Here is a 27,114-nt window from a genome sequence, read left to right as displayed (position 1 = left end):
AAGAAGGCATATGGCGTACTGGCTTTTATTGGTAGAGGAATGGAGTTCCGGAGTCCTGAGGTCATGTTGCAGTTGTATAAGACTCTGGTGCAGGCGCATCTGGAGTATTGTGTGCAGTTTTGGTCGCCATACTATAAGAAGGATGTGGAGGCATTGGAACGGGTGCAGACGAGGTTTACCAGGATGTTGCCTGGTATGGTAGGAAGATCGTATGAGGAAAGGCTGAGGCACTTGGGGCTGTTTTCATTGGAGAAAAGAAGGTTCAGGGGTAACTTGATAGAGGTGTACAAGATGATTAGGGGTTTAGATAGGGTTGACCATGAGAACGTTTTTCCACATATGGAGTCAGCTATTACGAGGGGGCATAGCTTTAAATTCAGGGGTGGTAGGTATAGAACAGATGTTAGGGGTAGATTCTTTACTCAGCGAGTCGTGAATTCATGGAATGCCCTGCCAGTAGCAGTGGTGGACTCTCCCTCTTTGTGGGCACTTAAACGGGCATTGGATAGGCATATGGAGGATAGTGGGGTAGTGTAGGTTAGATGGGCTTGGATCGGCGCAACATCGAGGGCCAAAGGGCCTGTACTGCGCTGTATTTTTCTATGTTCTATGTTCTAACCCATGACTGCTACCATCTCGAAGGACAAAGGCAGTAGATACATGGGAACACTTTCAAGTTCCCATCCAAGCCACTCAACATTCTCACTTGGAAATGTATTGCCATTCCTTCACTGTTGCTGGATACAATTCTGGAATTCCATCACTGTGGGATTAGCTCTACTGGATGGGTTGAAGTCACGCAAAAAAGTAATTCAACTCATCTTTGTGAGGGGAATTAATGACAAGGAAAAGTTGCTGACTCTCAAATCCTGCAAATGATTCAAAGAATTATTTAATGATATGTGAAGCAGAACCTCAAAGGCCAAATGTAATGAATTTGTTTTTTTAATAATTATCTAATCTACAGATTATTGCCATTAATAGTTGACCTGAGAAGTTGGAGATGAAACTTTCTGAATTGTTGGCTCTTTGATAAAACTGATGCTCTTGCTCACCATTTCAGAAGATAAACCAAACTTTTAATTAACTTGATTTGCTTTAGTATTGTTACATGCACCACGAAACAGTGAAAAGTGTTGTATTGCACGCTTACCAGACAAAATATACTTTATGTAAATACATCAGGATAATATAACAGAATGTAGAATACATTGTTACAGCTATAGCAAAGGTGCAGAGAAAGATCAACTCTAATATATGAGAGGTCTGTTCATAAGTCTGAAAACAACGGGGAAGAAGCTGTCCTGAAATCTGCTGGTATGTGTTTTCAAACTTTTGTATCTTCTGATCAATGGAAGAAGATGAAAGAGAATATAACCAGGGTAGGAGGGGTCTTTGATTATGTTGGCTGCTTTCCTGAGGCAGCAGGAGGTGTAGATGGAGTCAATGGAAGGAAAACTACTCTGTGATGGACTGGGCTGCATTCACAACTCTTCTAATTTCTTCTGGTCTCGGGCCGTACTGAGCTGTGATGCATCCAAATGGGTTTTTTCTACGGTACATCTTTGAAAATTGTTCAGGGTCATTGTGGGCATGTCAGATTTCCTCAGCTTTCTGAGGATGTAGAGGCATTGTTGTGCTTTCTTGATTGTGGCATCTATGTGGATGGATCAGAACAGATTGTTGGTGACATTTATTCCGAGGGAATTGAAGCACTCGACCACCTCCACCTCAGCACCATTGATACAGATAGGGGCAGGTCCTCCACTCCACTTCCTGAAGCCCAAGACAAGCTCCTTCATTTCACTTACATTGAGGGAGAGATTGTTGTCTTTACACCATGTCACTAAACTCTCTATCTCTTTCCTGTACTCTCTCTTCGTTGTGCGAGATCCAATCGTGGTGTCATTAGCAAACTTGTAAATGGAGTTAGAGCTGAATTTGGCCACACGGTCATGGGTGTATAAGGAGTACAGTAAGGGGCTGAGCACACAGCCTTCTGGGGCAATGGCATTGAGGATTCTTGTGGTGGTGTCACCACCTATTCTTACTGATTGTGGTACGTAGGTCAGGAAGTCAACGGTCCAGTTTCTGAGGGCGGAGCAGACTCTTCGATCACAGAGTTTGGAGATGTGTTTGCTTGGAATTATAGCATTGAAGGCAGAGTTAAAGTCAATAAATAGGAGTCTGACATAGGTGTCCTTGTTATACAGATATTCCAGGGGATGAGTGTAGTGACAGAGAGATGAATTTGCCGTGAATTTGTTGAGATGGTAGGCAAATTGTAGCCAATCAAGGCAATCAGATAGTACAAACTGATGTAAAACTGGAGATGTACATCAGACAAAATTGAATGAGGAGATCAGATTTTCTTCCTCCAAAGAGTTTTTTTCCATTTGTTCTGAGGAAGGGTCACCGGACTCAAAGCGCCAACATTGATTTCTCTTCACAGATGCTGCCAGACCTGCTGAGCTTTTCCAGCAATTTCTCTGTTTTCCATTTGTTAATAAGAAGGAGGAGGCAATTTTAAATTTTCTTTCCTGTCTGTCCTTAATTGATGCCCCCATGAAATGAGAAAGTCCTTGTGATATAGGAACAGCTAAAGTTCGAGCATTTTGAGAGACAGTGAAAGAACCACAATATAGTTCCAAGTCAGGATAATGTATGGCTTGTCCTTTTGGCTGGGAGAGGTCATGGGTCCGGAGAGTACTACTGAAAGGTGTTAGCAAGTTATTGGAATGTTAGATATTGGGAGTGAATATTGTGAAAAACTATGTACCACATCCACACTCTTAGTGAGTGCTTTGCTTTTCAATTAATCACAGTCCATAATTGCATCACACTGATTACTAACTCTCCATATTTATACAACCAACTCTCAACTGATCAACCCTTTCTATATCTATCTATATGTATCCATCACCTATGCCCCCATTCCATTAGGTCTTAGACATCCCTTTAGACCTAATTGGATGATAACATAGTACATGATGTAAATGGTATACACTGCTGCCACTCTGTTAATGATAGATGCAGCAAATTGTTAATATACAGCATGGGATGCTGATTACATAGGCTGTTTTGCTGATGACAACATGTTTGTTGAGTGTTGTTGGAGCTGCACTCATCAGGCAAGTGGGGAGGATTCCATTATCTTCCTGACTTGTACTTTGTAGACGTTGGACTGGCTTTGAGGAGTCAGTGTATAAGTCTATTCACCACAGCACTCCAGTCTCTATCCTACTCATCTAACTGCAGAAGTTATGTGGCTGGTTCAATTATAATTCTGGTCAATTGAGCTCAGCCTTGAATTTATCACTTGATCGAGGACAAACTGTTTCCAAATATTCATGACCCTCCAAATGAAGAAATCTTTCCTCATCCCAGTCCTAAATGCTCAACCCCTTAGCATGATTATGTACCCTGTTAAATATAACAAGAGACTGTTACTTTTGCCGAAACCTCTGTTTTTAAGCCTCATGGTTGCACGTTGTTTAACATCGTCTGCTATTTGGAACCATCTGTTTGTCTGCGTCTACATTTGCACCTTTACAAATGAACTCTGCTCCCTCATGGTAACTCAATAAAACCTTTCAAAATATGAATGCCTTTGTGAATGCGTATTCTGCTTTTTATATCTCCTCGCAGGAAGAGGCTGCTTTGAATAGGGGGTTTCAAATTGAACTCAAAAGAAGGAAACAATTCTTAACTCTGTGATCTGCCTGTATTGCTCGCAAGACAAAGCTTTTCACTGTGCCTTGGTACACGTGACAATGGTGGCACAGTGGTTAGCACTGCTGCCTCACAGCGCCAGAGACCCGGGTTCATTTCCCGACTCAGGCGACTGACTGTGTGGAGTTTGCACATTCACCCCGTGTCTGCGTGGGTTTCCTCCAGGTGCTCCGGTTTCCTCTCCCAGTCCAAAGATGTGCAGGTCAGGTGAATTGACCATGCTAAATTGCCCGTCGTGTTAGGTTAGGTTAGGTATGGGTGGGTTGCGCTTCGGCGGGTCGGTGTGGACTTGTTGGTCCGAAGGGCCTGTTTCCACACTGTAAGTAATCTAATCTAATCTAAATTCAATTCAATTCAATACAGTCTCTTGTCTTTGTCTCTGATGGGCAGCAGCCTACAACTTCAGAATGAGACTTTTGAAGGCATTCACAGTGATAATGTAGGGAAACCAGCAGCCAGTAGCCACATCACAACCAGCAATTAGATGATGACAGATAACCCTCCATCAGGACAATGTTGAGGAGAATGAGAGTTCTCTTCCTTGAAACAGGGCCATGGGATTTTTTTTGCCCAAGTGCATCTGAGATGGTGAATGAGCCTTATCGGATGGACAACACCTCTGACAGTCCAGCACCCTCTCAGCAATGCACTGGAAATCCCAGCTGAGGTTTCAGTGACTGCACCTCTGCAGTGGGATTGCACTGCACAGCCTCCCAGAAGTGAACCAAGATCAACAGCTGGAGTGAGTGATGACGGTAATGGTGCTACTTTGAATCGTGTTAAATTATGATTTATGAACCTGTAAAATATGTTAATTTACTCACCAGGAGAGAAAGCTGTAGATGAGTACATGCATGTGCAACCTTAGCTGTAAAACAAGCATTGCAACATGGGTTCAGTGCATGAGGAAACAGACCGGCCCCACAAAGTGATTGCAGAACAAGACAGAGATCATTCTATCATTGACAATCGTGTATATAAGCAATTTCTTTGATCACATCATGCAGCTTAGGTCAGGATCGCTTTGCATTTTCAAAACTGAATGCAACTTACAAATCCTGTACACTGGCTTTAATGGAGTATGTATTTGTGACATTATTCACACGGTATAATAGGTGTTTGACCGGCTGTTGAAAGGTTGGCACTTGTTGCTGATCCCCAAGTAAACTGAGGGCCCAGTTAAAACACCCAGGAGGACTAAATTCTGCTCACCAATTGAGAAGTGAAAAAGAGAGTTGTATTTCTAAAAACCCCTTTCACAATTCTGGCACGTCCTAAACTGCTTGACAGCCAGTCAAATGCTTACAAAACTGGTGTCACTGAAGACTACTCCAACCATGACATGCACAGGGAGTTCCTATAGTTCAGCATTATGGAGATAAGGGTTATGGAGATAAGGCAGGAAAAGGATACTAATTAGGAATGATCAGCCATAGTGCTGCTCCTTCATTAGGTGGTTGTGGGGTGCAAGATCATCTTACACTCCACAAGCACCTGCTGAAGGAGCAGTACTCCAAAAGCTAGAGCGTCTAAATGAACCTGTTGGACTATAGCTTGGTGTTGTGTGATATTTAACTTTGCCTACTCCAATCCAACACCGGCTCCTCCACATCTGGAATTCAACTCTTATGTCCATGTTTAAACCAAGGCTGTAAAGAGGTCAGGAGCTGGTGGAACCTAAGTGGGGCATTAATGAGCAGGTTATTGCTGATCAGGTGCTGCTTGATCACACTGTTGATGATACCTTCCGTCACTTCACTGATGTTCGAGTGTAGACTGACAGCATGGTAATTGGCTGGGGTGGAATTGTCTTTCTTTTTGTGCACAGGACATACCTGAACAATTTTCTACATTGTCAGATAGATGTCAGTATCCAATAAATTGGTTAAACACGATTAGTCTTTCACAAATCCCTGCTGACTTTTCATGATTGCCTTGAACTTTTCTTACTGCCCTGCTGTCGCATTTTTATTAAAGCTGATAACATTTTCCCTGTTACCAATGTTAAGCTAACTTGCTTGTGGTTTCTTGATTCCTGTTTCACTCCCTGTTTGAACGATAGAGTTACATTTGCTTTTTCGACCCTAAGAGCACATTCACAAAATTTCAGGATTTTTTGAAATATAAAATAATCCGTCAACTACTTCTTTTCAGACCTTATGATAAAGTTCATCAAGAACAAACCCCAGTTTCAAACCTTAACCCGTTCAACTAGATTGGTCTCAATTTTACTGAGATAGACATTTTTTAGATTAGATTCCCTACAGTATGGAAACAGGCCCTTTGGCCCAACAAGTCCACACCGACCCTCCAAAGAGTAACCCACTCAGATCCATTCCCCTATATTTACCCCTGACTATAGGCAATTCTGCATGGCCAATTCACTTAATTTGCACATCTTTGGATTGTGGGAGGAAACCGAGCACCCAGAGGAAACCCACGCAGACACAGGGAGAATGTGCAAACTCCACACAGACAGTCACCTGAGGTGGGAATTGAACCTGGGTCCCTGGTGCTGTGAGTCCCCCAGCGGTCCTTCATCAGTGCTTCCAAAACCTGCTGTGACCCCCATCTGAACTCTTGAAAACTGCCCTGACTTCTCAATGAAACATGCGAAACTAGTGGGGAGGGGAGTTTATGGCTATGATAGCAAGGACAGGGGATCTGTGAGTGAGGGAGCCTCTTTGAAAGGGAGCACAGTTATATTAATGAGGTCAATCCCAACTTTCCTGCTTGGGATCCCAATTGGGTTCCTGACCCTCATTTTGGGAAGTCCTCCTCTGTATAGGTGATAAAGTTGATGCATTAAACTCCTGCTGACCAAACTTGCACAGATTCCTGAATCCAGTGTATAGATTATTGGAATGGCATGTAAAGGATTGTAATTAGGAATGCAAAACAGCTCATGGAGCAAGTTGGTTGATTAGCACCAAAGCAATTTTTGATTGCATTGTAGACTCCCGCAGTAGTCAGCAGGAAATTGAGAAGCAAATTTATACGGAGATCTTTGTTATCTGTAAGAATAATAGGGTGGTAATGATAGGAGATTTTAACTTTCCAAACATAGACTGGGATTACCACAGCTTTAAGAGCTTGGATGGAGAGGAATTTGTTAAGTGCGTACAATAATTTTTTCTGATTCAGTATGTGGGTGCACCTACTAGAGAAGGTGCAAAACTTGACCTACTCTTGGGAAATAAGGCAGGGCAGGTGACTGAGGTGTCAATAGGGGAGCACTTTAGGGCCAGGGATCAGGATTCTATTAGTTTTAAAATAGTGATGGAAAAAGATAGACCTAGTCTAAAAGTTAAAAGCTCTAAACTGGAGGAAAGCCAATTTTGACGGTATTAGGCAAGAATTTTCAAAAGTTAATTGGGGTGGATAAAGGGATGGTTGAAAAGTTGGAATCCTTCAAAAATGAGATAACAAGAGTTCAGAGACAGTATGTTCCTGTTAGGGTGAAGGGTAAGGCTGATAGGTGTAGGGAATACTGGATGAGTAGAGAAATCGAGGTTTTAGTCAAGAAAACGAAGGGAGCATTTGTCAGATATAGATGAGGAGATCGATTGAATCCCAAGAAAAGTATAAAGGCAGTAGGAGCATACTGAAGAGGGAAATCAGGGGGGCAAAAATGGGACACGAGACAGGTTTGACAAATAGTTTTAAGGAGAAGCCAAATAGATTCTACAAATGCATTAAGAACAAAAGAGAAACTAGGGAGAGAACAGTGCCTCTTAAAGATCAGCAAGGCTGTCTATGTGTGGAACTGCAGGAGACAGGTGAGATACTAAACAGGCATTTTGCATCAGTGTTTACTGTGGAGAAGGACATGAAGATATAGAACATAGAGAAATAAGTAGTGACATATTGAAAAATGTGCATATTCCAGAGGAGGAGGTGTTGGACATCTTAAAGGGAAAGGTGGATAAATCCCCAGGACCTGACCAGACATAACTGAAAAATCTGTGGGAAGCTAGGGAAGTGATTGCTGGGTCCCTTGCTGATATTTGTATCATCGAAAGCAATGCGTGAGGAGCCAGAAGACTAGAGGTTGGCTAATGATTAGATTCCCTACAGTGTGGAAACAGGCCCTTCAGCCCAACAAGTTCACACCGACCCTCCAAAGAGTAACCCACCCCCACACCCTACTAATGCACCTATTGCTATGAGCAATTTAGCATGGCCAATTCACCTGATCTGCACATCTCTGGAGGAAACCGGAGCACCCAGAGGAAACCCACGCAGACACGGGGAGAATGTGCAAACTCCACGCAGACAGTTGCCCGAGGCTAGAATCAAACCCGGGTCCCTGGCGCTGAGAGTTAGCAATGCTAACTCCTGAGCCACCATGCCGCCCTTATTGAATTCAAATCTGCTATGGCAGAATTCAAACCCAGGTCCCTAAGACATTACCTGGCTCTCTGGATTCCCAGTCCAGTGATACTACCACAAGGCCGTTACCTCCTCCCTAAACATACGGTTTAATTTATGTAGCACCCAAGTGTTGATGCACTCTGTATCGTGGTATCCCTACAGTGTGCAAGTAGGCCATTCAACCCATTGAGTCCACATTGACCCTCTGAAGAGCATCCCACCCTATCCCCATAACCCTGCAGTTCCCATGGCTAATCCACCTAACCTATATAGTAAGAGGAAACATGGGGAGAATGTGCAAACTCCACACAGACAGTCAGCCGAGGCTGGAATCAAACTCAGGTCCCTGGCACTGTCAGGCAGCAATGCTAACAGCTGAGCCACAGGTAGTAAGGAAAAGCCAGGAAACTATAGAGCGGTGAGTCTGACATTAGTGATAAGCAAATTATTGGAGGAGACTCTTGAGGGACAGAATTTGAAAAGGCAAGGACTGAATAGAAATAGTCAACACAGCTTTGTGCATGGGAAATTGTGTCACACTGACTAGATAAAACTTTCTTTAGAAGTAATGAAGAACACGGATGAAAGCAGAGTGCTGGAGCATAAATATGGACTTCATTAAGGCATTTGACAAGGTTTTGCAAGGTAGAATGATTAGCAAGGTTAGATCATATGGAGCACAGAGAGAACTCGCTACTTGGATACAGAACTGCTTTGAAGGGAGACCATAATTGAATACAGTATTCCAAAAGTGGCCTAACCAATGTCCTGTACAGTTGCAACATGTCCTCCCAACTGTTATACTCAATGCACTAACTAATAAAGACAAGCATTCTAAATGCCTTCTTCACTATCCTATTTATTTTTGTGGCGGGGGAGGGGGGTGGGGGAGTGGAGATCATGCCTTACCAACTTAGTAGAGTTCTTTGAGGAAGTGACCAAGTTGATAGGTGAAGGAAGTGTAGATGTAATATACATGGACTTTAGTAAGGCGCTTGATAAGGTTCCCCATGGTAAACTAATGGAGAAAGTGAAGTCACATGATGTGCCGGATGTTCTAGCTAGGTGGATAAAGAACTGGTTGACCAACAGGAGACAGAGAGTAGTAGTTGAAGGATGAAGAAAGGTGACCAGTGGTGTTCCACAGGGATCAGTTGTTTGTAATATACATAAATGATCTGGAAGACGGCACTGTTGGTATGATCACCAAGTTTGCAGATGACACGAAGATTGGTGGAATAGCAGAAAGCATAGATTAGATTAGATTAATTGCAGTGTGGAAGCAGGCCCTTCGGCCCAACAAGTCCACACCAACCCTCCAAACAGCAACCCACCCAGACCCATTCCCCTACATTTGCCCCTTCACCTAACATTACGGGCGATTTCCCATGCAGACACAGGGAGAATGTGCAAACTCCACACAGACAGTCACCTGAGGTGGGAATTGAACCCAGATCTCTGGCATTGTGAGGTAGCAGTGCTAACCACCATGCCATCCTGCCTCCGACATAAGGGAATGTCAAAGAATACAGGAGAATACAAATAGATTGGAGAGTTGGGCAGAGAAGTGGCAGATGGAGTTCAATCCAGGGAAATGTGAGGTGATGCATTTTGGGAAGTCTAATTCTAGAGCGAATTATACAGTAAATGGAAGAGCCTTGGGAAAAGTTGATGAGCAGAGAAGTCTGGGAGTTCAGGCCCATTGTACCCTGAAGGTTGCCGCACAGGTGGATAAAGTGGTCAAGAAGGCATATGGTATGCTTGCCTTCATTGGATGGGGTATTGAGTATAAGAGCTGGTAGGTCATGTTAAAATTGTGCACGACATTGGTTCGGCCGCATTTAGAATACTGTGTACAGTTCTAGTCGCCACATTACCAAAAGGATGTGGATGCTTTGGAGAGGGTGCAGAGAAGGTTTATGACGATGGTGCCTGGTATGGAAGGTGCTAGCTATGAAGAGAGGTTGAGTAGGTTAGGTTTGTTTTCATTAGAAAAAAGGAGATTGAGGGGGTCCTGATTGAAGTCCACAAAATCACGAAGGGTATAGACAGGGTACATAGAGATAAGCTTTTTCCCAGGGTGAAGGATTCAATAACGAGAGGTTATACTTTCAAGGTGAGAGGTGAAAAGTTTAAGGGGGATACATGTGGCAAGTACTTTACACAGAGGGTGGTGGGCATCTGGAACACGCTGCCAGCGGAGGTAGTAGAGGCAGGCACGGTAGATTCATTTAAGATGCGTCTGGATAGATGCATGAGTAGGTGGGGAGCAGAGGGTTGCAGATGCTTATCCCTCTACTCCCCACCTACTCATGCATCTGTCCAGACGCATCTTAAATAAATCCACCATGTAGCTGGGGTACAATGAATAGGAAGAGTTCAGAGGGATATGGATCAAGTGCTTGGAAATGGGATCAGATTAATTTAGGATATCTGAACAGCATAGACAACTTGAACCGAAAGGTCTGTTTCCGTGCTATACAGCTCTATAAATCTGTGACTCTCTGACTCTACAATTCTGGTGAGGTTTAAAAGAATTGTTCTGACATTTTGCTTTGTAAGAGGGAAAATTCAGCAATACTTGGAAATGGAGCTCTAATTTGAAATAAACTGGATATTTTGCAAGGATTACTTGAGCATAGTGTGTGGGTGTCACTGCCTAAACCAGCATTTATTAGCTGATCGTAATCACCCAGAGAGCAAATAAGAGTCAGACACATTTGACAAAATGTAAATATTTTACTTTTTATCGAGTCAATATGCCCTTTTAAGTTTATTTCTTTATTTTCCTAATTTACAGTATGAGGAACTGTAATGTAGAACTTCTAGCCTTTTTTATTTATTTCCCTATTTTCCTACCTAGTCTATTTTGCATCTAAGATTTGTAACAAGGTACTTTATATCTAATATGGTGACGTGTGGCGATATTGTACACTTTTCATTGTACTCTTGCACTTTTGTACTTGAGCAGACGTGACAATTAAATTTAACTCTAAATCTAATTCATGATTTTACAAACCTCTATAAGGTCACCCCTCAACCTCCTACCCTCCAGGGAATAAAGGTCCCAGCCTATCCAGCCTCTCCTTCTAATCCAAACATTCTGTTCCCAGCAACATCCTGGGAAATCTCTTCTGAGCCATCTCCAGTTTAATAATCTTCTTCCTATAACAGGGAGACCAGAGGCCTCACCAAACATCCTATACAACCTCAACATGACGTTCCAACCCCTACACTAAAAAATCTGAGCAATGAATTGTGAAAATGTTAAGTTAACATTTGCTTTCACAGAACCAAGCTATCACTTCCCCTATGTTTGTTTTTTTTTCTTCCTAAAATAGATCAATTAAGCTGCTTCCTGTACGACTGATGGTAAAACAGGACAGCAGTTAAGTTTATTATCCTGAGTAACTTGATGTATTCCAGGAAGCTATAGTGTGATGCTTCACCATCTTACCACACATTTATAACCTCTGCAGCAAGTAGACAACCAATCAAAGTATCCCTTTGTCAAGATTTAATCAAAATTGGAACTAGATGTTGCAACGAGAGATGGTTTCTTAATTGTTGAACTAGAGATTAGCCATTTATGGGGAGGTGATGGCAGACTGGAATTATAACTGGACTGCAACCGCACACCAAATGATAGTATTTGAATTGAATAAAATCTGGAATTTAAATTCTAATGGTGGCCATGCAACCATTTTCCATTGTCATCTGGTTCAGTAATATTCTTCAGGAAAGGAAATCTGCCGTCCTTGCCCAGCCTCTTTTACATGTGACTCCAGATCAACAGAAGTGTGGTTGACTGTTAAAAATCCTCTGAAATGACTGAGGAAGCCACTCATTTGTATCAAAAGGCCTCAGAGCAGAGCTTGAAATCAGGCCAATAACTTAGGCATCAGCAATGACAATGGCATGCTCAGTCCAGTGGATCCTGCAAAGACATCACAATCAACAAGTAGGGCGTCATGCTAAAATTCAGACGGCTGTCTTACAGACATGTCAGACAGCTGGCTGATATGATCATATTCATAGAATCACACCTAATATTGTTCCAGAAACTGCCATCACCATTCTGTCCCACCATCAGGCCAGAACCAGCAGAGGTAGTGGCACAGTGGTATACAGTCAGGAGGAAATTGCCTGGGAGTCCTCAGCATTGACTCTGATACTCATGGCATCGTATGGCATCAGGTCAAACATGAAAACCTCCTACTGATTATCAAATGCTGCTCCTCACCTAATGAATCAATACCCACTTGTTCATGGACGTGGTGCCAAACAAGCGGCTGATTTCTCCTAGATGGTGTCAAGCTACTTAAGTGTTGTGGAGCTGCACCCACCTGGGTAAGTGGGGAGTATTCCATCACATTCCTGACTTGTGCTTTGTAAATAGTAGACAAGCTTTGGGGAGTCAAGAATTAAGTAAGTTACCAACTGCAAAAAAACCATAATGGGGGTTATGTACAGACCTCCTAACAGTGGTCAGGACCAGGGGCGCAACATGTACCGGGAAATAAAGAAGGCATGTCAGAAAGGCAAGGTCACAGTGATCGTGGGAGACTTCAAAATGCAGGTGGACTGGGTAAATAATGTTGCCAGTGGATCCAAAGAAAGGGAATTCATGGAATGCTTACAGGATTGCTTTTTGGAACAGCTTGTCATGGAGCCCACAAGGGAACAGACTATTCTGGACCTAGTGCTATGTAATGAACCAGACTTTATAAAAGGTCTTAAAGTAAGGGAACCCTTAGGAAGCAACGATCATAATATGGTAGAGTTCAGTCTGCGTTTTGAAAGAGAGAAGGCAAAATCGGATGTAATGGTGTTACAGTTAAATAAAGGTTAAATAAATGAGGGCGTGAGAAAGGAAATGACAGAAATAGACTGGAAGCAGAGCCTAGTGGGGAAGACAGTAGAGCAAAAATGGCAGGAGTTTGTGGGTATAATTGAGGACACTGTACAGAAGTTCATCCACAAGAAAAGAAAGATTATCCGGGAGGGATTAGACAGTCATGGCTGACAAAGGAAGTCAGAAAATGTATGAAAGAAAAAGAGAGATCCTATAAAGTGGCCAACAGCAGTGGGAAATCAGAAGATTGGGAAGGCTACAAAAACAAACAGAGGATAACAAAGAGAGAAATAAGGAAGGAGAGGATCAAATATGAAGGTAGGCTAGCCAGTAATATTAGAAATAATAGTAAAAGTTTCTTTCAATACATCAGAAACAAACAACAGGCAAAAGTAGACATTGGGCCACTTCAAACTGATGCTAGAAGCCTAGTGATGGGAGATAAGGAAATAGCAGGAAAACTTAACAAGTACTTTGTGTCAGTCTTCACAGTGGAAGACATGAGTAATATCCCAACAATTAAAGGGAGTCGGGGGCTGAGTTGAGTATGGTTGCCATTACGAAAGAGAAAGTGCTAGAAAAGGTAAAAGGTCTTAAAATTGATAAATCTTCTGGCCCCGATGGGATACATCCTAGAGTTCTGAGAGAGGTAGCTGAGGAAATAGCGGAGGCATTGGTTGAGATCTTTCAAAAGTCACCGGAGTCAGGAAAAGTCCCGGATGATTGGAAGATCACTGTTTTAACCCCCTTGTTCAAGAAAGAATCAAAACAAAAGATGGAAAATTATAGGCCAATTAGCCTAACCTCGGTTGTTGGTAAAATTCTAGAATCCATCATTAAGGATGAGGTTTCTAAATTCTTGGAAGAGCAGAGCCTGATTAGAACAAGTCAACATGGATTTAGTAAGGGGAGGTCGTGTCTGACAAACCTGTTGGAATTCTTTGAAGAGGTGACATGTAGGTTAGACCAGGGAAACCCAGTGGATGTAGTCCATCTAGACTTCCAAAAGGCCTTTGATAAGATGCCACACGGGAGGCTACTGAGCAAGGTGAGGGCCATGGTGTTCGAGGTGAGCTACTGGCATGGATTGAGGATTGGCTGTCTGACAGAAGGCAGAGAGTTGGGATAAAAGGTTCTTTTTCAGAATGGCAGCCGGTGACAAGCGGTGTCCAGCAGGGTTCAGTGTTGGGGCCGCAGCTGTTCACATTATATATTAATGATCTGGATGAAGGGACTGGGGGCATTCTAGCGAAGTTTGCCAATGATACGAAGTTAGGTGGACAGGCAGGTAGTACTGAGGAAGTGGGGAGGCTGCAGAAGGATCTAGACAGTTTGGGAGAGTGGTCCAGGAAACGACTGATGGAATTCAACGTGAGCAAATGCGAGGTCTTGCACTTTGGCAAAAAGAATAAAAGCATAGACTACTTTCTAAACGGTGAGAAAATTCGTAAAGCCAAAGTACAAAGGGATCTGGGAGTGCTAGTCGAGGATTCTCTAAAGGTAAACATGCAGGTTGAGTCCGTGATTAAGAAAGCGAATGCAATGTTGTCATTTATCTCAACAGGGTTGGAATATAAAAGCACCGTTGTGCTACTGAGACTTTATAAAGCTCTGGTTAGGCCCCATTTGGAGTACTGTGTCCAGTTTTGGTCCCCACACCTCAGGAAGGACATACTGGCACTGGAGCGTGTCCAGCGGAGATTCACACGGATGATCCCTGGAATGGTTGGTCTAACATACGAGGAATGGCTGAGGATCCTGGTATTGTATTCATTGGAGTTTAGAAGATTAAGGGGAGATTTAATAGAAACTTACAAGATAATACATGGCTTGGAAAGGGTGGACACTAGGAGATTGTTTCCGTTAGGCGAGGAGACTAGGACCCATGGACACAGCCTTAGAATTAGAGGGGGTAAATTCAGAATAGAAATGCGGAGACATTTCTTCAGCCAGAGAGTGGTGGGCCTGTGGAATTCATTGCCGCAGAGTGCAGGGGAGGCCGGGACGCTAAATGTCTTCAAGGCAGATATTGATAAATTCTTGATGTCACAAGGAATTAAGGGCTATGGGGAGAATGCTGGTAAGTGGAGTTGAAATGTCCATCAGCCATGATTGAATGGCAGAGTGGACCCGATGGGCCGAATGGCCTTACTTCCACTCCTATGTCTTATGGTCTTATGGTCTTAAGCAGTATTCCTAGTCTCTGGCCCGATCTTACAACTAAGGTATTCATATGGTGAGCCCAGTTCAGTTCCTAGTCAATGGTAAACCTCAGGATGTTGATAGTGAGAGATTCAGTGAGAATAATGTCAGGAATGTCAAGGGATGCTGGCTAGATTCTCTCTTATAAGGAGGTGAGGGCCTAGTGGTATTACCGCTGGACTATTAAGCCAAAAACCCAGGTAACGTTCTGGAGATCTTGATTAAAATCTTGTCCCCAACAGATGGTGGAATTTGAATTCAGTAACATTCTGGAATGAAGAGTCTAATGATGATGATGGTTCCATTACTGATTGTCAGGGAAAAACCTACCTGATTCCCTGGTGTCCTTTAGGGAAGGAAACTGTTATCCTTATCTGGTGCAGACTACATGTGACTGCAGTCCAACAGCAATGTTAAAAATCACACAACACCAGGTTATAGTCCAACAGGTTTTGGACTATAACCTGATGTTGTGTGATGTTTAACTTTGTACACCCCAGTCCAGCACCGGTATCTCCAAATCACAACAGCAATGTGGTTAACTCTTAACAGTTAACTCTTAACTCTTTAGTGGGTGGCACAGTGGCACAGTGGTTAGCACTGCTGCCTCACAACTCCAGAGACCCAGGTTCAATTCCCACCTCAGGTGACTGACTGTGTGGAGTTTGCACGTTCTCCCCGTGTCTGCGTGGGTTTTCTCCAGGTGCTCTGGTCTCCTCCCACAGTCCAAAGATGTGCGGGTCAGGTGTTAGGTAAGGGGTAAATGTAGGGGTATGGGTGGGTTGCACTTCGGCGGGTCGGTGTGGACTTGTTGGGCCGAAGTTTCCACTCTGTAAGTAATCTAATCTAAAAGCCCTCTAGGCTATTATGGATGGTCAATACATGCTGACCCATATAGCAATGCCTACATCTTGTGATTGAATAACATAAAAATGGTGGTCTTGACTGGCATTTATGTGGTATGAGTGTTACTTTTCAAGCCTGCATATTGTTCAGATCTTGTTACATTGGAACCTGAACTGCTTCAGTATCAGAGGATGGCACAGTGGCTCAGTGGTTAGCACTGCTGCCTCACAGTGCCAGGAACCCAGGTTCGATTCCAGCCTCAGGTTACTGTCTGTATGGAGTTTGTACATTCTCCCCATGTCTGCATGGGTTTCCTCAGGGTGGTCTGGTTTCCTCCTGCACTCCAAAGATGTGCAGGTCAGGTGGATTGACTCTGCTAAGTCGTCCGATAGTGTCCAGGGAATTACTGGCTAGGTGGGCTGGCCATGGGAAATGAAGGTTACAGGGTGTTTGGGTGGGATGTATTTAGGACAATCCATGCAAGCTTGATTGACTGAGGGGCTTCTTTCCATACTGTAGGGATTCTGTAATTTTATGTGTTGTGAATGGTGCAGAACATTGTGCAAACTTCTGACCTTCTTAGAAGGACATTGATGAAGCAGCTGAAGATGGTTAGGCCAAGGACACTACCCTGAAAAACTCCTGCAGAGATGTCCTGGAGCTGAGATGACTGGCTTCCAACAACTGTGACCATTGTTCTATGTATCAGGTACAACTCCAACCAGCAGAGAGTTTGCCCTCCATACCCATTGATTCCAGTTTTGCTAGGACTCCAGTTGAATGCAGCCTTGATGCCAAGAGATGTCACTTGCGCCTTTCCTTGGAATTCAGCTTTGTTGTCCATGTATGAACCAAGGCTGTAATGGGGTCAGGAACTGATGGAACCCAAACTGGGCATCACTGAGCAGGTTATTGCTGAGCAGGTGCTACTTGAATGCACTGTTGATGATGTCTTCCATCAATTTTCTGGTGATCAAGGATAGACTGATGGGGCAGTAATTGGCTGACTTGGATTTGTCCTACCTTTTGTATACAGGACATACCCAGACAATAATTCACATTGTCGGGTAGACGCCTGCGCTATAATTGTAGTGCAACAGCTGGCTAGGGCAGTGGCAAGCTCTGTAGCACAAGCCTTCAGTACCTTTGGCAGAATTTTGCAGGACCCATAGCCTTTGCAATGTCCAGTGCCTCCAGCTGTTCTTGATATCATAGGGAGTGAATTGAATTGGCTGAAGATTGGGATCTGTAATGCTGGGGACCTTGAGAGAACACTGAAATTGATCGTCCATTCAATATTTTTGACTGAAATTAGCTGTGACTACTCCAGCCTTATCTTTTACATCGATGTGCTGAGCTCTTCCATTATTGAGGATGAGGATATTTGTGGAGCCTCCTTTTCCAGTCAGCTGTTTAATTGTCCACCACCATTCCCAACTGGATTTGGCAAGACTGCAGAGCTTAGACTTCATCCTTAGGTTCTGGGATCACCCAGCTCTGCCTGTCACTCATTGCTTGTGCTGTTTGGCGTGCAAGTAGTCCTCTTTAAGCAGACTGACATCTCCTTTGGAAACACCTCTGGTGCTGCTTCAGGTATGCACTCCTACACTGTCCATTGACCCCTTTCCTTGATGGCAACAGTAAAGTGGAAGGTATGCTGGGCCATGAGTACAATTCTGCTGTTGTTACTCACCCACAGTGTTTCATGGATGCCTGGTCTTAGTTGCTAGATCTGTTCGAGGTTTATCTCATTTACAGAACCTCTGTCATGCAATTAGTTAACCAGGAAAACAATTTTGGATCGTAACATTTTTAAATATTCTGACGTTGTTCAGGTTTTCATCTGAAATTTAGACATGCATTTTAGTAAATATGCAAATATGCCTCTATGGTATGCTGTGATATAACTGTGATCTCAGTAGACATGTGATGAGATTCTGCTGGAAGCTTGGAACTAGAACAGTGTTTGATTACCAATGTTAAATCATTACATAAATACTACTTTTATGGGCAACAAACTTGTCAGCACTCCTGCCTAACAGCGCCAGGGACCCATGTTCGATTTCAGCTTTGGATAACCATCTTTCGAGCAGTTCTGTGAGGCAGGAGTCTGTGCTGTATGGTCTGGTCACACACACCGAGACAAAAATTGACTACACCTGGAGAATCATTAACTCGGTCAAAGACACTCTCTGGTCTGCCTGAAACTTGTTGGTCTCAACCAAGCGTTACAGACTGGCTCATTCCAAGGTCCAGGATTAAGTGCTGAGGGGAAAGACCAGCGTCTAAGGTAACTCCCAGTTATCGGACCCTCCCAATGTCTCAAATATGTGTAAATATCATCTTGTGCAAGTAAAAAATGCCTTCAGTTTGATTAGATTACTTACAGTGTGGAAACAGGCCCTTCAGCCCAACCAGTCCACACTGACCCTCCAAAGAGTTACTCCAAAGAGTAACCTACCCAGACCCATTTCCCTCTGACTAAAGTGCCTAATATTATGAGCAATTTAGCATGCCAATTCACCTGACCTGCACAGACATGGGGAGAATGTGCAAACTCCACACAGACAGTAGCCCGAGGGCAGAATTATGAATAAAGTATATTTTTGAAATAAAAAAGGGTTTGCATGTTCTCCCCACGTCTGAGTGTGTTACCTGTGGGTGCTCTAGTTTCCTCCTACAGTCCAAAGATGTGCAGGTCAGAGCGACTGGCCAGGCGAAAAAAAAATTGGCCACAGTGTCCAGGAATTGTCCAGGTTAGGTTAGGGAGTTAGCTATGGTAAAATCTACATGCAGCGATGGGGTAGAGTGGGTCTGCATAGGAAGCTCTTCAGAATGTCACTGCAAATTCAATTGGCTGAATGGTCTCTTTCTGCACTGAAGGAATTCTACAATTCTTGAGATTTGGCCTTGAAGAGGTAAACCCATACTAAACCAGGAAAGGTAACAGAAAGACGCCTGAGGGAAGTGGAAATGCTCTACTCCTGGGCCAAAAGGCAAGGATTCAAGTCACACCTGTACCAGGTAATAGGTTGATGCAAACTATCTCATCCCTAATTAGTGTGCAGTATCTATTAGGATAGAATTTTGCAATCTCGTATTTTAATCTCAGTTCAGAAGCAACACCCTCAGTGCTTGGAAAAGTTTAAAAAAACAGCCGCCAAAAGTTAGGAAACATGACAAAATCATAGTGGCACAAATAGTGGAGGTACACTTTGAACCGATTCAGGTTTGACTTCTATCGATGTTGCTGACTGCCAATTCCCCAGCCACCAAGACCAATTGTAACATTATCAGTTTTCATGTGATAACACTGCCACCTAATGAGATAAAGCTTACATTAGGGCCGCAGACACCTCTCTGATTTTTCACTGTGTATATCCTAGAGAAGGGAGCAGGAAATAAACTGATATCAGCAACTGCGATTTGTACCTTCATGTACTTGTACTGTAATTGTACAGTACATGATACTGTGCTGTAATTGGTGGGCGTGGTATCCTCTGCTTTCATTGGCAGTGGGATTGGACTTGGAAAGGCATTCAGTTTGACAGGATCGTGTTGCACCTGAACATTGTTCCTTCATATACTACTGTATAATATCGAACTGCTTCAGTGACTATGTATGCTTCAGTGACTAAATCTATTCAATGAATAAAGTATATATTTGAAATAAAAAGTAATTTGGATGTTCTCCCCTTGTCTGCGTGTGTTTCCTGTGGGTGCTCCAGTTTCCTCCCGCAGTCCAAAGATTCTAAGCTGGACCATGTCAACTTGGCCTTTAAGTGGCCAACTGAGGAACTGTCGAAGGAACTTTAGTCAGACAATAGTATTCTTGTTGCACACACACAGTACCTTTATTCATTGCAATGCAAGGGACTCAGCCTTAAAAGGCCAAGTCTCCCTTGCTCAGAATGTGTGCCTTTTGGCAGTTACGAACGTATTTTCATTCAGAAATCTGTAGTCAATCATATCTCGGCTTCTTCTTCTTGTCCAATTGCATGTTGATATGTCAAAACAATAGACCAATCATATTCCACTTTGGTTATGCCTCACTCAAGATAAGGTCATTTGCCTTAGACTCCCGTCATAGAAATTAAATGTGGTTCACAACTTCCTCTTTGCTTGAAATGGAGCAAGTTGCAGTTTGCTACATGTCTACCGGCTCTACACCCTGCTTCTACATGGAACAATTTGTGGTCAGTGCTGCTCCACACATATCTTGTTTTGAACCTGTCTTGTTTAAATTATCTTTGTTTTATTTTAACCTGATTCACAAAGCACCCAAGGGTGCCTGGCCCCACTGGCATTTGGGGTTAACCCAGCTGCAGATGAATCTCTGTCACCGTGCTGTTTCTATAACAGGTTGAACAGGCTAGGCAACGTGAAACCCCTAGAAGTTCCTCATAGGTGACCAACACTTCATACTGTATAAGTGCTGGATTCCCTTTCTCTTGTTGTCCTCGTGAAATATTCTGGTGAGTGCAAAATGGAAAGCCTCGACAAAATCCATCTTTCTTTTGGCAATACTCAAGTTCACTACTAGCAAACAACTATAATATGTTTTTTTTCTCTCCCCTTATTTAAAGGCGGGCTCCGAGTTTTAGGCCTCAGTCTCTCGGAAGACTTCGCGACGACTGGTGGGTAAGTTTGGTCGCTTATTTAATAGTTGTAAATTTAAAGTTTTCCTTTTAAAAAAAAGCGGTAGCAGACCCGGAAGGCGCGCTAGGTTACCTGGGTAAGGTTTTTTTTTCTCTCCCCTTATTTAAAGGCGTAGGCGAGTCACCCGAGGCACTACACGAGTAGTGCCTCCCACCCTTCCACCTCCTCTAACCTAATAATAAGACCAATTGTGACTAGCGGGTAAGTGTTGCATTTTCCTTGTTTGTTTCTTTAGATTTAGTTGGTTTTTGTTGTTTTTTTTTAAGGAAAGCTTACTTTTAGAGGGATGGCAGTGCAGAGAGGGCAATGTTCCTCTTGCAACATGTATGAGGTGAGGGAAGCCATTAGCGTCCCTGCTGAGTACACTTGCAAGAAGTGCACCCATCTCCAGCTCCTCCAAACCCGTGTTAGGGAACTGGAGCTGGAGTTGGATGAACTGCGGATCATTCGGGAGGCAGAGGAGGTCATAGATCGGAGCTTTAGGCAAGTAGTTACTCCGAAAGTTCAAGATAGATGGGTGACAGTGAGGGGGAGTGGGAGGAGGAAGCCAGTGCAGGGACCCCCTGCGGTCATTCCCCTCAAGAACAAGTATACCGTTTTGGATACTTGTGGGGGGGATGACTTACCAGGGGCAAGCAACGAGGTTCAGGCCTCTGGCACGGAGCCTGGCCCCGTTGCTCAGAAGGGTAGGGTGGAGAAAGGTAGAGCAATAGTTCTTGGGGACTCGATAGTGAGGGGTACAGACAGACGGTTTTGTGGGGGCGACAGGGACTCACGTTTGGTATGTTGCCTCCCAGGTGCAAGGGTACGTGATGTCGCTGATCGTGTTTTCCGGGTCCTTAAGGGGGAGGGGGAGCAGCCCCAGATCGTGGTCCACGTTGGCACCAACGATATAGGTAGGAAGAAGGGTGAGGATGTCAGACAGGCTTACAGGGAGCTAGGTTGGAAGCTCAGAGTTAGAACAAACAGAGTTGTAGTCTCTGGTTTGTTACCCGTGCCACGTGATAGAGAGTCAAGGAATAGGGAGAGAGAGCAGTTAAATGCGTGGCTACAGGGATGGTGCAGGAGGGAGGGATTCCGGTTTCTGGACAACTGGGGTCCTTTCTGGGGAAGGTGGGACCTCTATAAAAAGGATGGGCTACACCTGAACCTGAGGGGCACCAGTGTCCTTGGGGGGAGGTTTGCTAGTGCTCTTTGGGAGGGTTTAAACTAACTCCGCGGGGGCATGGGAACCAGGACTGTAGCTTTAGGGTACAGGGCCTTGAGTGTAGGGAGGTTAGGAATAATGCAGCGATCTCTAAGGAGGGTGCCTGTAACCAGAAAGGAGGATTGAAGTGTGTATACTTCAATGCCAGAAGTATAAGGAATAAGGTAGGTGAACTTGCAGCGTGAGTTGGTACCTGGGACTTCGATGTTGTGGCCATTACAGAGACGTGGGTAGAACAGGGACAAGAATGGCTGTTGCACGTTCCAGGGTTCAAATGTTTTAGTAGGATCAGACATGGGGGTAAAAAAGGGGGAGGCGTGGCATTACTTGTCAAAGACAGTATCACAGCAGTGGAATGGACGATGGAAGAGGACTTGCCATCTGAGGTAGTTTGGGCTGAGGTTAGAAATAGGAAAGGTGAGGTCACCCTGTTAGGTGTTTTCTACAGGCCTCCTAATAGTCCTAGAGAAGTAGAGGATAATATTGCGAGGATGATTCAGGAAAAGAGTGAAGGTAGCAGGGTGGTTGTTATGGGGGACTTTAACTTCCCAGATATTGACTGGGAGAGCTATAGCTCGAGTTCATTAGATGGGTCGGTGTTTGTACAATGTGTGCAGGAGGGTTTCCTGACACAATATGTCGACAGGCCAACAAGAGGGGAGGCTATATTGGATTTGGTTCTAGGTAATGAACCAGGCCAGGTGTTAGACTTGGAGGTAGGTGAGCACTTCGGGGACAGTGACCACAACTCGGTGACTTTTACTTTAGTGATGGAGAGGGATAATCGTGCGCCGCAGGGCAAGAGCTATAGCTGGGGGCAGGGAAATTATGATGCAGTGAGGCATGACTTAGGTTGTGTGGATTGGAAAAACAGGCTTCAAGAGAAGAACACTAATGAGATGTGGGGATTGTTCAAGGAGCAGCTACTGCGTGTCCTCGATAGGTATGTACCAGTCAGGCATGGTGTAAAGGGCCTTGTGAGGCAGCCGTGGTTTAGTAAGGAATTGGAGTCCCTTGTGAAAGGGAAGAAGGCGGCATATGTAAAGATGAGGCGTGAAGGTTCAGTAGGGGCGATTGAGAGTTATAAGGTAGCCAGGAAGGAGCTAAAGAGGGAGCTAAGAAAAGCGAGAAGGGGACATGAAAAGTCTTTAGCTGGTAGGATTAGGGAAAACCCAAAGGCTTTCTATAGGTATGTCAAGAATAAAAGGATGACTAGGGTAGGTATCGGTCCAGTCAAGGATAGTAGTGGGAAGTTGTGTGTGGAGGCGGAGGAGATTGGAGAGACATTAAATCAGTACTTTTCATCAGTATTCACTCAGGAACAGGACACTGTTGCTGATGTGAATATGGAATCACAAATAATTAGAATGGATGCCCTGGAAATATGCAGGGAAGAGGTTTTGGGAATATTGGAAAGGATGAATATAGATAAGTCTCCTGGGCCTGATGGCATTTACCCCAGGATCCTATGGGAAGCTAGGGAGGAGATAGCAGAGCCATTGGCCTGGATTTTTATGTCGTCATTGTCAACGGGAATAGTACCAGAGGACTGGAGGATAGCGAATGTGGTCCCATTGTTCAAGAAAGGGAGTAGGGATAGCCCTAGTAACTATAGGCCAGTGAGTCTGACTTCAGTGGTGGGCAAAGTCTTAGAGAGAATGGTAAGGGATAAGATTTATGAACATCTGGGTAGGAATAACGTGATCAGGGATAGCCAGCATGGTTTTGTGAAGGGCAGGTCGTGCCTCACAAACCTTATTGAGTTCTTTGAGAAGGTGACTAAGGAAGTGGATGAGGGTAAAGCAGTAGATGTTGTGTATATGGATTTTAGTAAGGCGTTCGATAAGGTTCCCCATGGTAGGCTAATGCTAAAACTTCGGAGGTATGGCATTGAGGATTCATTAGAGGTTTGGATTAGGAATTGGCTGGCTGGAAGGAGACAGAGGGTAGTAGTTGATGGATTATGTTCATCTTGGAGCGCAGTTACTAGCGGTGTACCACAAGGATCTGTTTTGGGACCATTGCTTTTTGTTATCTTTATAAATGATCTAGAGGAAGGACTTGAAAGCTGGGTAAGCAAGTTTGCGGATGACACAAAAGTCGGTGGAGTTGTGGATAGTGAGGAAGGAAGTGGTAGGTTACAGCGGGATATAGATAAGTTGCAGAGCTGGGCGGAAATGTGGCAAATGGAATTCAATGTAGCTAAGTGCGAAGTCGTTCACTTTGGTAGGAATAACAAGATGATGGATTACTGGGCTAATGGTAGGCTACTTGGTAGTGTGGATGAGCAGAGGGATCTTGGTGTCTATGTACACAGATCTCTGAAAGTTGCCACCCAGGTAAATAGTGCTGTGAGGAAGGCATATGGTGTACTGGGCTTTATTGGCAGAGGAATTGAGTTCCGGAGTCCTGAGGTCATGTTGCAGTTGTATAAGACTCTGGTGAGGCCTCATCTGGAGTATTGTGTGCAGTTTTGGTCGCCATACTATAGGAAGGATGTGGAAGCTTTAGAACGAGAGCAGAGGAGGTTTACCAGGATGTTGCCTGGAATGGTAGGAAGATCGTATGAGGAAAGGCTGAGGCACTTGGGGCTGTTCTCATTGGAGAAGAGAAGGTTTAGGGGAGATCTGATAGAAGTGTATAAGATGATTAGGGGTTTAGATAGGGTAGATACTAAGAACCTTTTACCTCTAATGGAGTCAGGTGTTACTAGGGGACATAGCTTTAAATTAAGGGGTGGTAGGTATAGGACAGATGTAAGGGGTAGATTCTTCACACAGCGGGTTGTGAGTTCATGGAATGCCCTGCCCGTATCAGTGGTGAACTCTCCTTCTTTATGTTCATTTAAGCGGGCATTGGATAGGCATTTGGAAGTTATTGGGCTAGTATAGGTTAGGTAGGACTCGGTCGGCGCAACATCGAGGGCCGAAGGGCCTGTACTGCGTTGTATCCTTCTATGTTCTATGTTCTATGTAGGAACAAATTACTGCAGATGCTGGAATCTATGCTGAAAACAACAAATGCTAGAGATTACAGCAGGTCAGACAGCATCTATGGGGACAGAGCAAGCTAATGTTTCAAGTCTAGATGACTCAAAAGGTTAACTGTTAATATGCTTTCTTTTAATTTCTTTAGTTCATCTGATCATGAGTCCTTCCCTTCGAATAATTATTTCTTTTGTAATGTGCTTCTGTGTATTCTGAAATATCCCCTCAAATATCTCTCTGTATCTCAATTGACCTTAACCAAATTTTCCAGTTTGCTGGAGTTAGCTTTGGCTGTAATTAAGCAAAAGGATATTGAGGCACATAGTTAGTGTCACTATCTCTAGGCTACAAGGTCTGGATTCCAGTCCAACCTTCCACTTTTTTAATTGGAATGTGGGCTTTGCTAGCCAGACAGACCCACACTGTCCTTAGGGAGGGAATTCCAAGATGTCGACCCAGCGACACTGAAGGGATGGCGATATATTTCCAAGACAGGATAGTGAGTGACATGGAGGGGAACCTGTAGGTTGTGCTGTTCCTATGTATCTGCTGCCCTTGTCCTTCTAGATGGAAGTTGGTAGGTTTGGAAGGCATTGTTGAAAGATCTTTGGTGAAGTTCTGCACTGCATCTTGTAGAGAGTATACACGGCCACTAGTGAGTGTCAGTGGGATTGGGAATGGATGCTTCTGAATGTGATGTCAATCAAGCCAGCTGCTATATCCTGGATGGTTCCAAGTTTCTAGAGTGTTGTTGGAACTGCATCCGTCCAGGCAAGTGGGGAGTATTCCATCACACTCCTGGCTTGTGTCTTGCAGGTGGCTTTGGAAAGTCAGCAGGTAAGTTATTTGCAGCAGTATTCCTGGCCTTTGACCTGCTCTTGTTGCTATTGCATTTATATGGTAAGTCCAGATAAGTTTCTGGTCAATTGTAATCCTCAGGATGTTGACAGTGAGGGATTTAGTGATGGTAAAACCATTAAACATCAAGGGGTGGTGGTTAAATTGTCTCTTATTGGAGATGGTCATTGTCAGGCATTTGTATGGCACAAATGTTACTTGCCACTTATTGGCTCAAGCCTGAATATTGTCCAGATCATATTGCATTTGAATGTGAACTACTTTAATACCTGAGGAGTCATGAGTGGTGCTGAATATTGTGCAATCGTCAGTAACCAATTCCACTTCAGACCTTATGATGGAGGGAAGATCATTGATGAAGCAGCTGAAGATGATTTCACCAAGCACAGTACCCTGAGGAACCCCTGCAGAGATGTCCTGGAGCTGAGATGAGTGACCGCCAACAATCACGGCCATCTTCCTACATGCTAGGTATGACTGTAACCACCAGAGAGCTGCACCCCCCTCCCCGATACTTATTGATTGCAGTTTTGCCTATGCTCCTTGATGCCACAGTTGGTGGCAGGCAGACTTGACGTCAAGGGCTGGCACTCTCACCTCCCCTCTGGAATTTATTGTGCATGTTTGAACCAAGGCTGCAATGGGGTCAGGAGCTGACTGGCCCTGGCAGAACCCAAACTGAGCATTGCTGAGCGGGTGCTGTTTGATAGCACTGTTGTTGACACCTTCCATCATTTTACTGATGATCAAGAATAGATTGGTGGGGCATTAATTGGCTGAGATGGATTTGTCCTGTTTTTTTGTGTACAAGTTGATTTATTTATCTTTCGCTGCTAGTAAGCAGCATCGGCCTTAGAATTGCAATTGCAGACTGTTCCCTCTCAAAGTACAACTACCCTGTCTAAATGGGCATGAGGAGATCAATGCAGCAGGCAAATCTTTCACTAATCATACTGAGCTATGGTGGCAGAAAGGACATTTCAGAACACTTCTACTGAGATAGTATGGGCTGAGGTTAGAAACAGGAAAGGTCACCCTGTTGGGAGTTTTCTATAGGCCTTGAAATAGTTCCAGAGACATAGAGGAAAGGATAGCAAAGATAGTAACAGGGTAGTTGTTATGGGGGACTTTAACTTTAATATTGAGTGGAAATACTAGTTTGAGTACTTTAGATGGGTCCGTTTATGTCCAATGTGTGTAGGGGGCTTTTTGCACAGTATGCAGACAGGCCATCAAGGGGCAAAGACACATTGGATTTGGTACTGGGTAATGAACCCAGCCACGTGTTCGATTTGGAGGTAGGTGAACACTTTGGTGATAGTGACCATAATTCGGTTATGTTGGGGGAGGGGCAAGATTTAGGATGCACAGGGTGGGGCAGGAAACTGCAGAGT

General features: G+C 44.0%; 1 protein-coding gene across 2 annotated transcripts in view; it reads left to right on the top strand.

Annotated features, from left to right (window-relative positions):
• Positions 1–20,135: 20,135 nt before the first annotated feature.
• The window catches only part of aadat (aminoadipate aminotransferase), a 102,966-nt gene continuing 95,987 nt past the window's right edge, over positions 20,136–27,114 (top strand). Inside the window, exons 1-3 of one of the 2 annotated variants that reach the window (XM_060835013.1) lie at positions 20,136–20,205; positions 20,372–20,484; positions 20,596–20,650. Coding sequence is in view for 1 of the 2 variants with exons in the window: in XM_060834985.1 (XP_060690968.1) it covers positions 26,185–26,191 (7 nt within the window). In the remaining variant the exon portion in view is untranslated. Of the gene's footprint in view, positions 20,206–20,371; positions 20,485–20,595; positions 20,651–26,170; positions 26,192–27,114 lie in introns of those variants that run through there. The other variant, XM_060834985.1, reaches the window with a different exon arrangement.

Source organism: Hemiscyllium ocellatum, chromosome 2, assembly GCF_020745735.1.
Source record: "Hemiscyllium ocellatum isolate sHemOce1 chromosome 2, sHemOce1.pat.X.cur, whole genome shotgun sequence".
Lineage (NCBI taxonomy): Eukaryota > Metazoa > Chordata > Chondrichthyes > Orectolobiformes > Hemiscylliidae > Hemiscyllium > Hemiscyllium ocellatum.
Note: the sequence above shows the minus strand (reverse complement) of the source record. Positions and strands in the feature narration are given on the sequence as shown.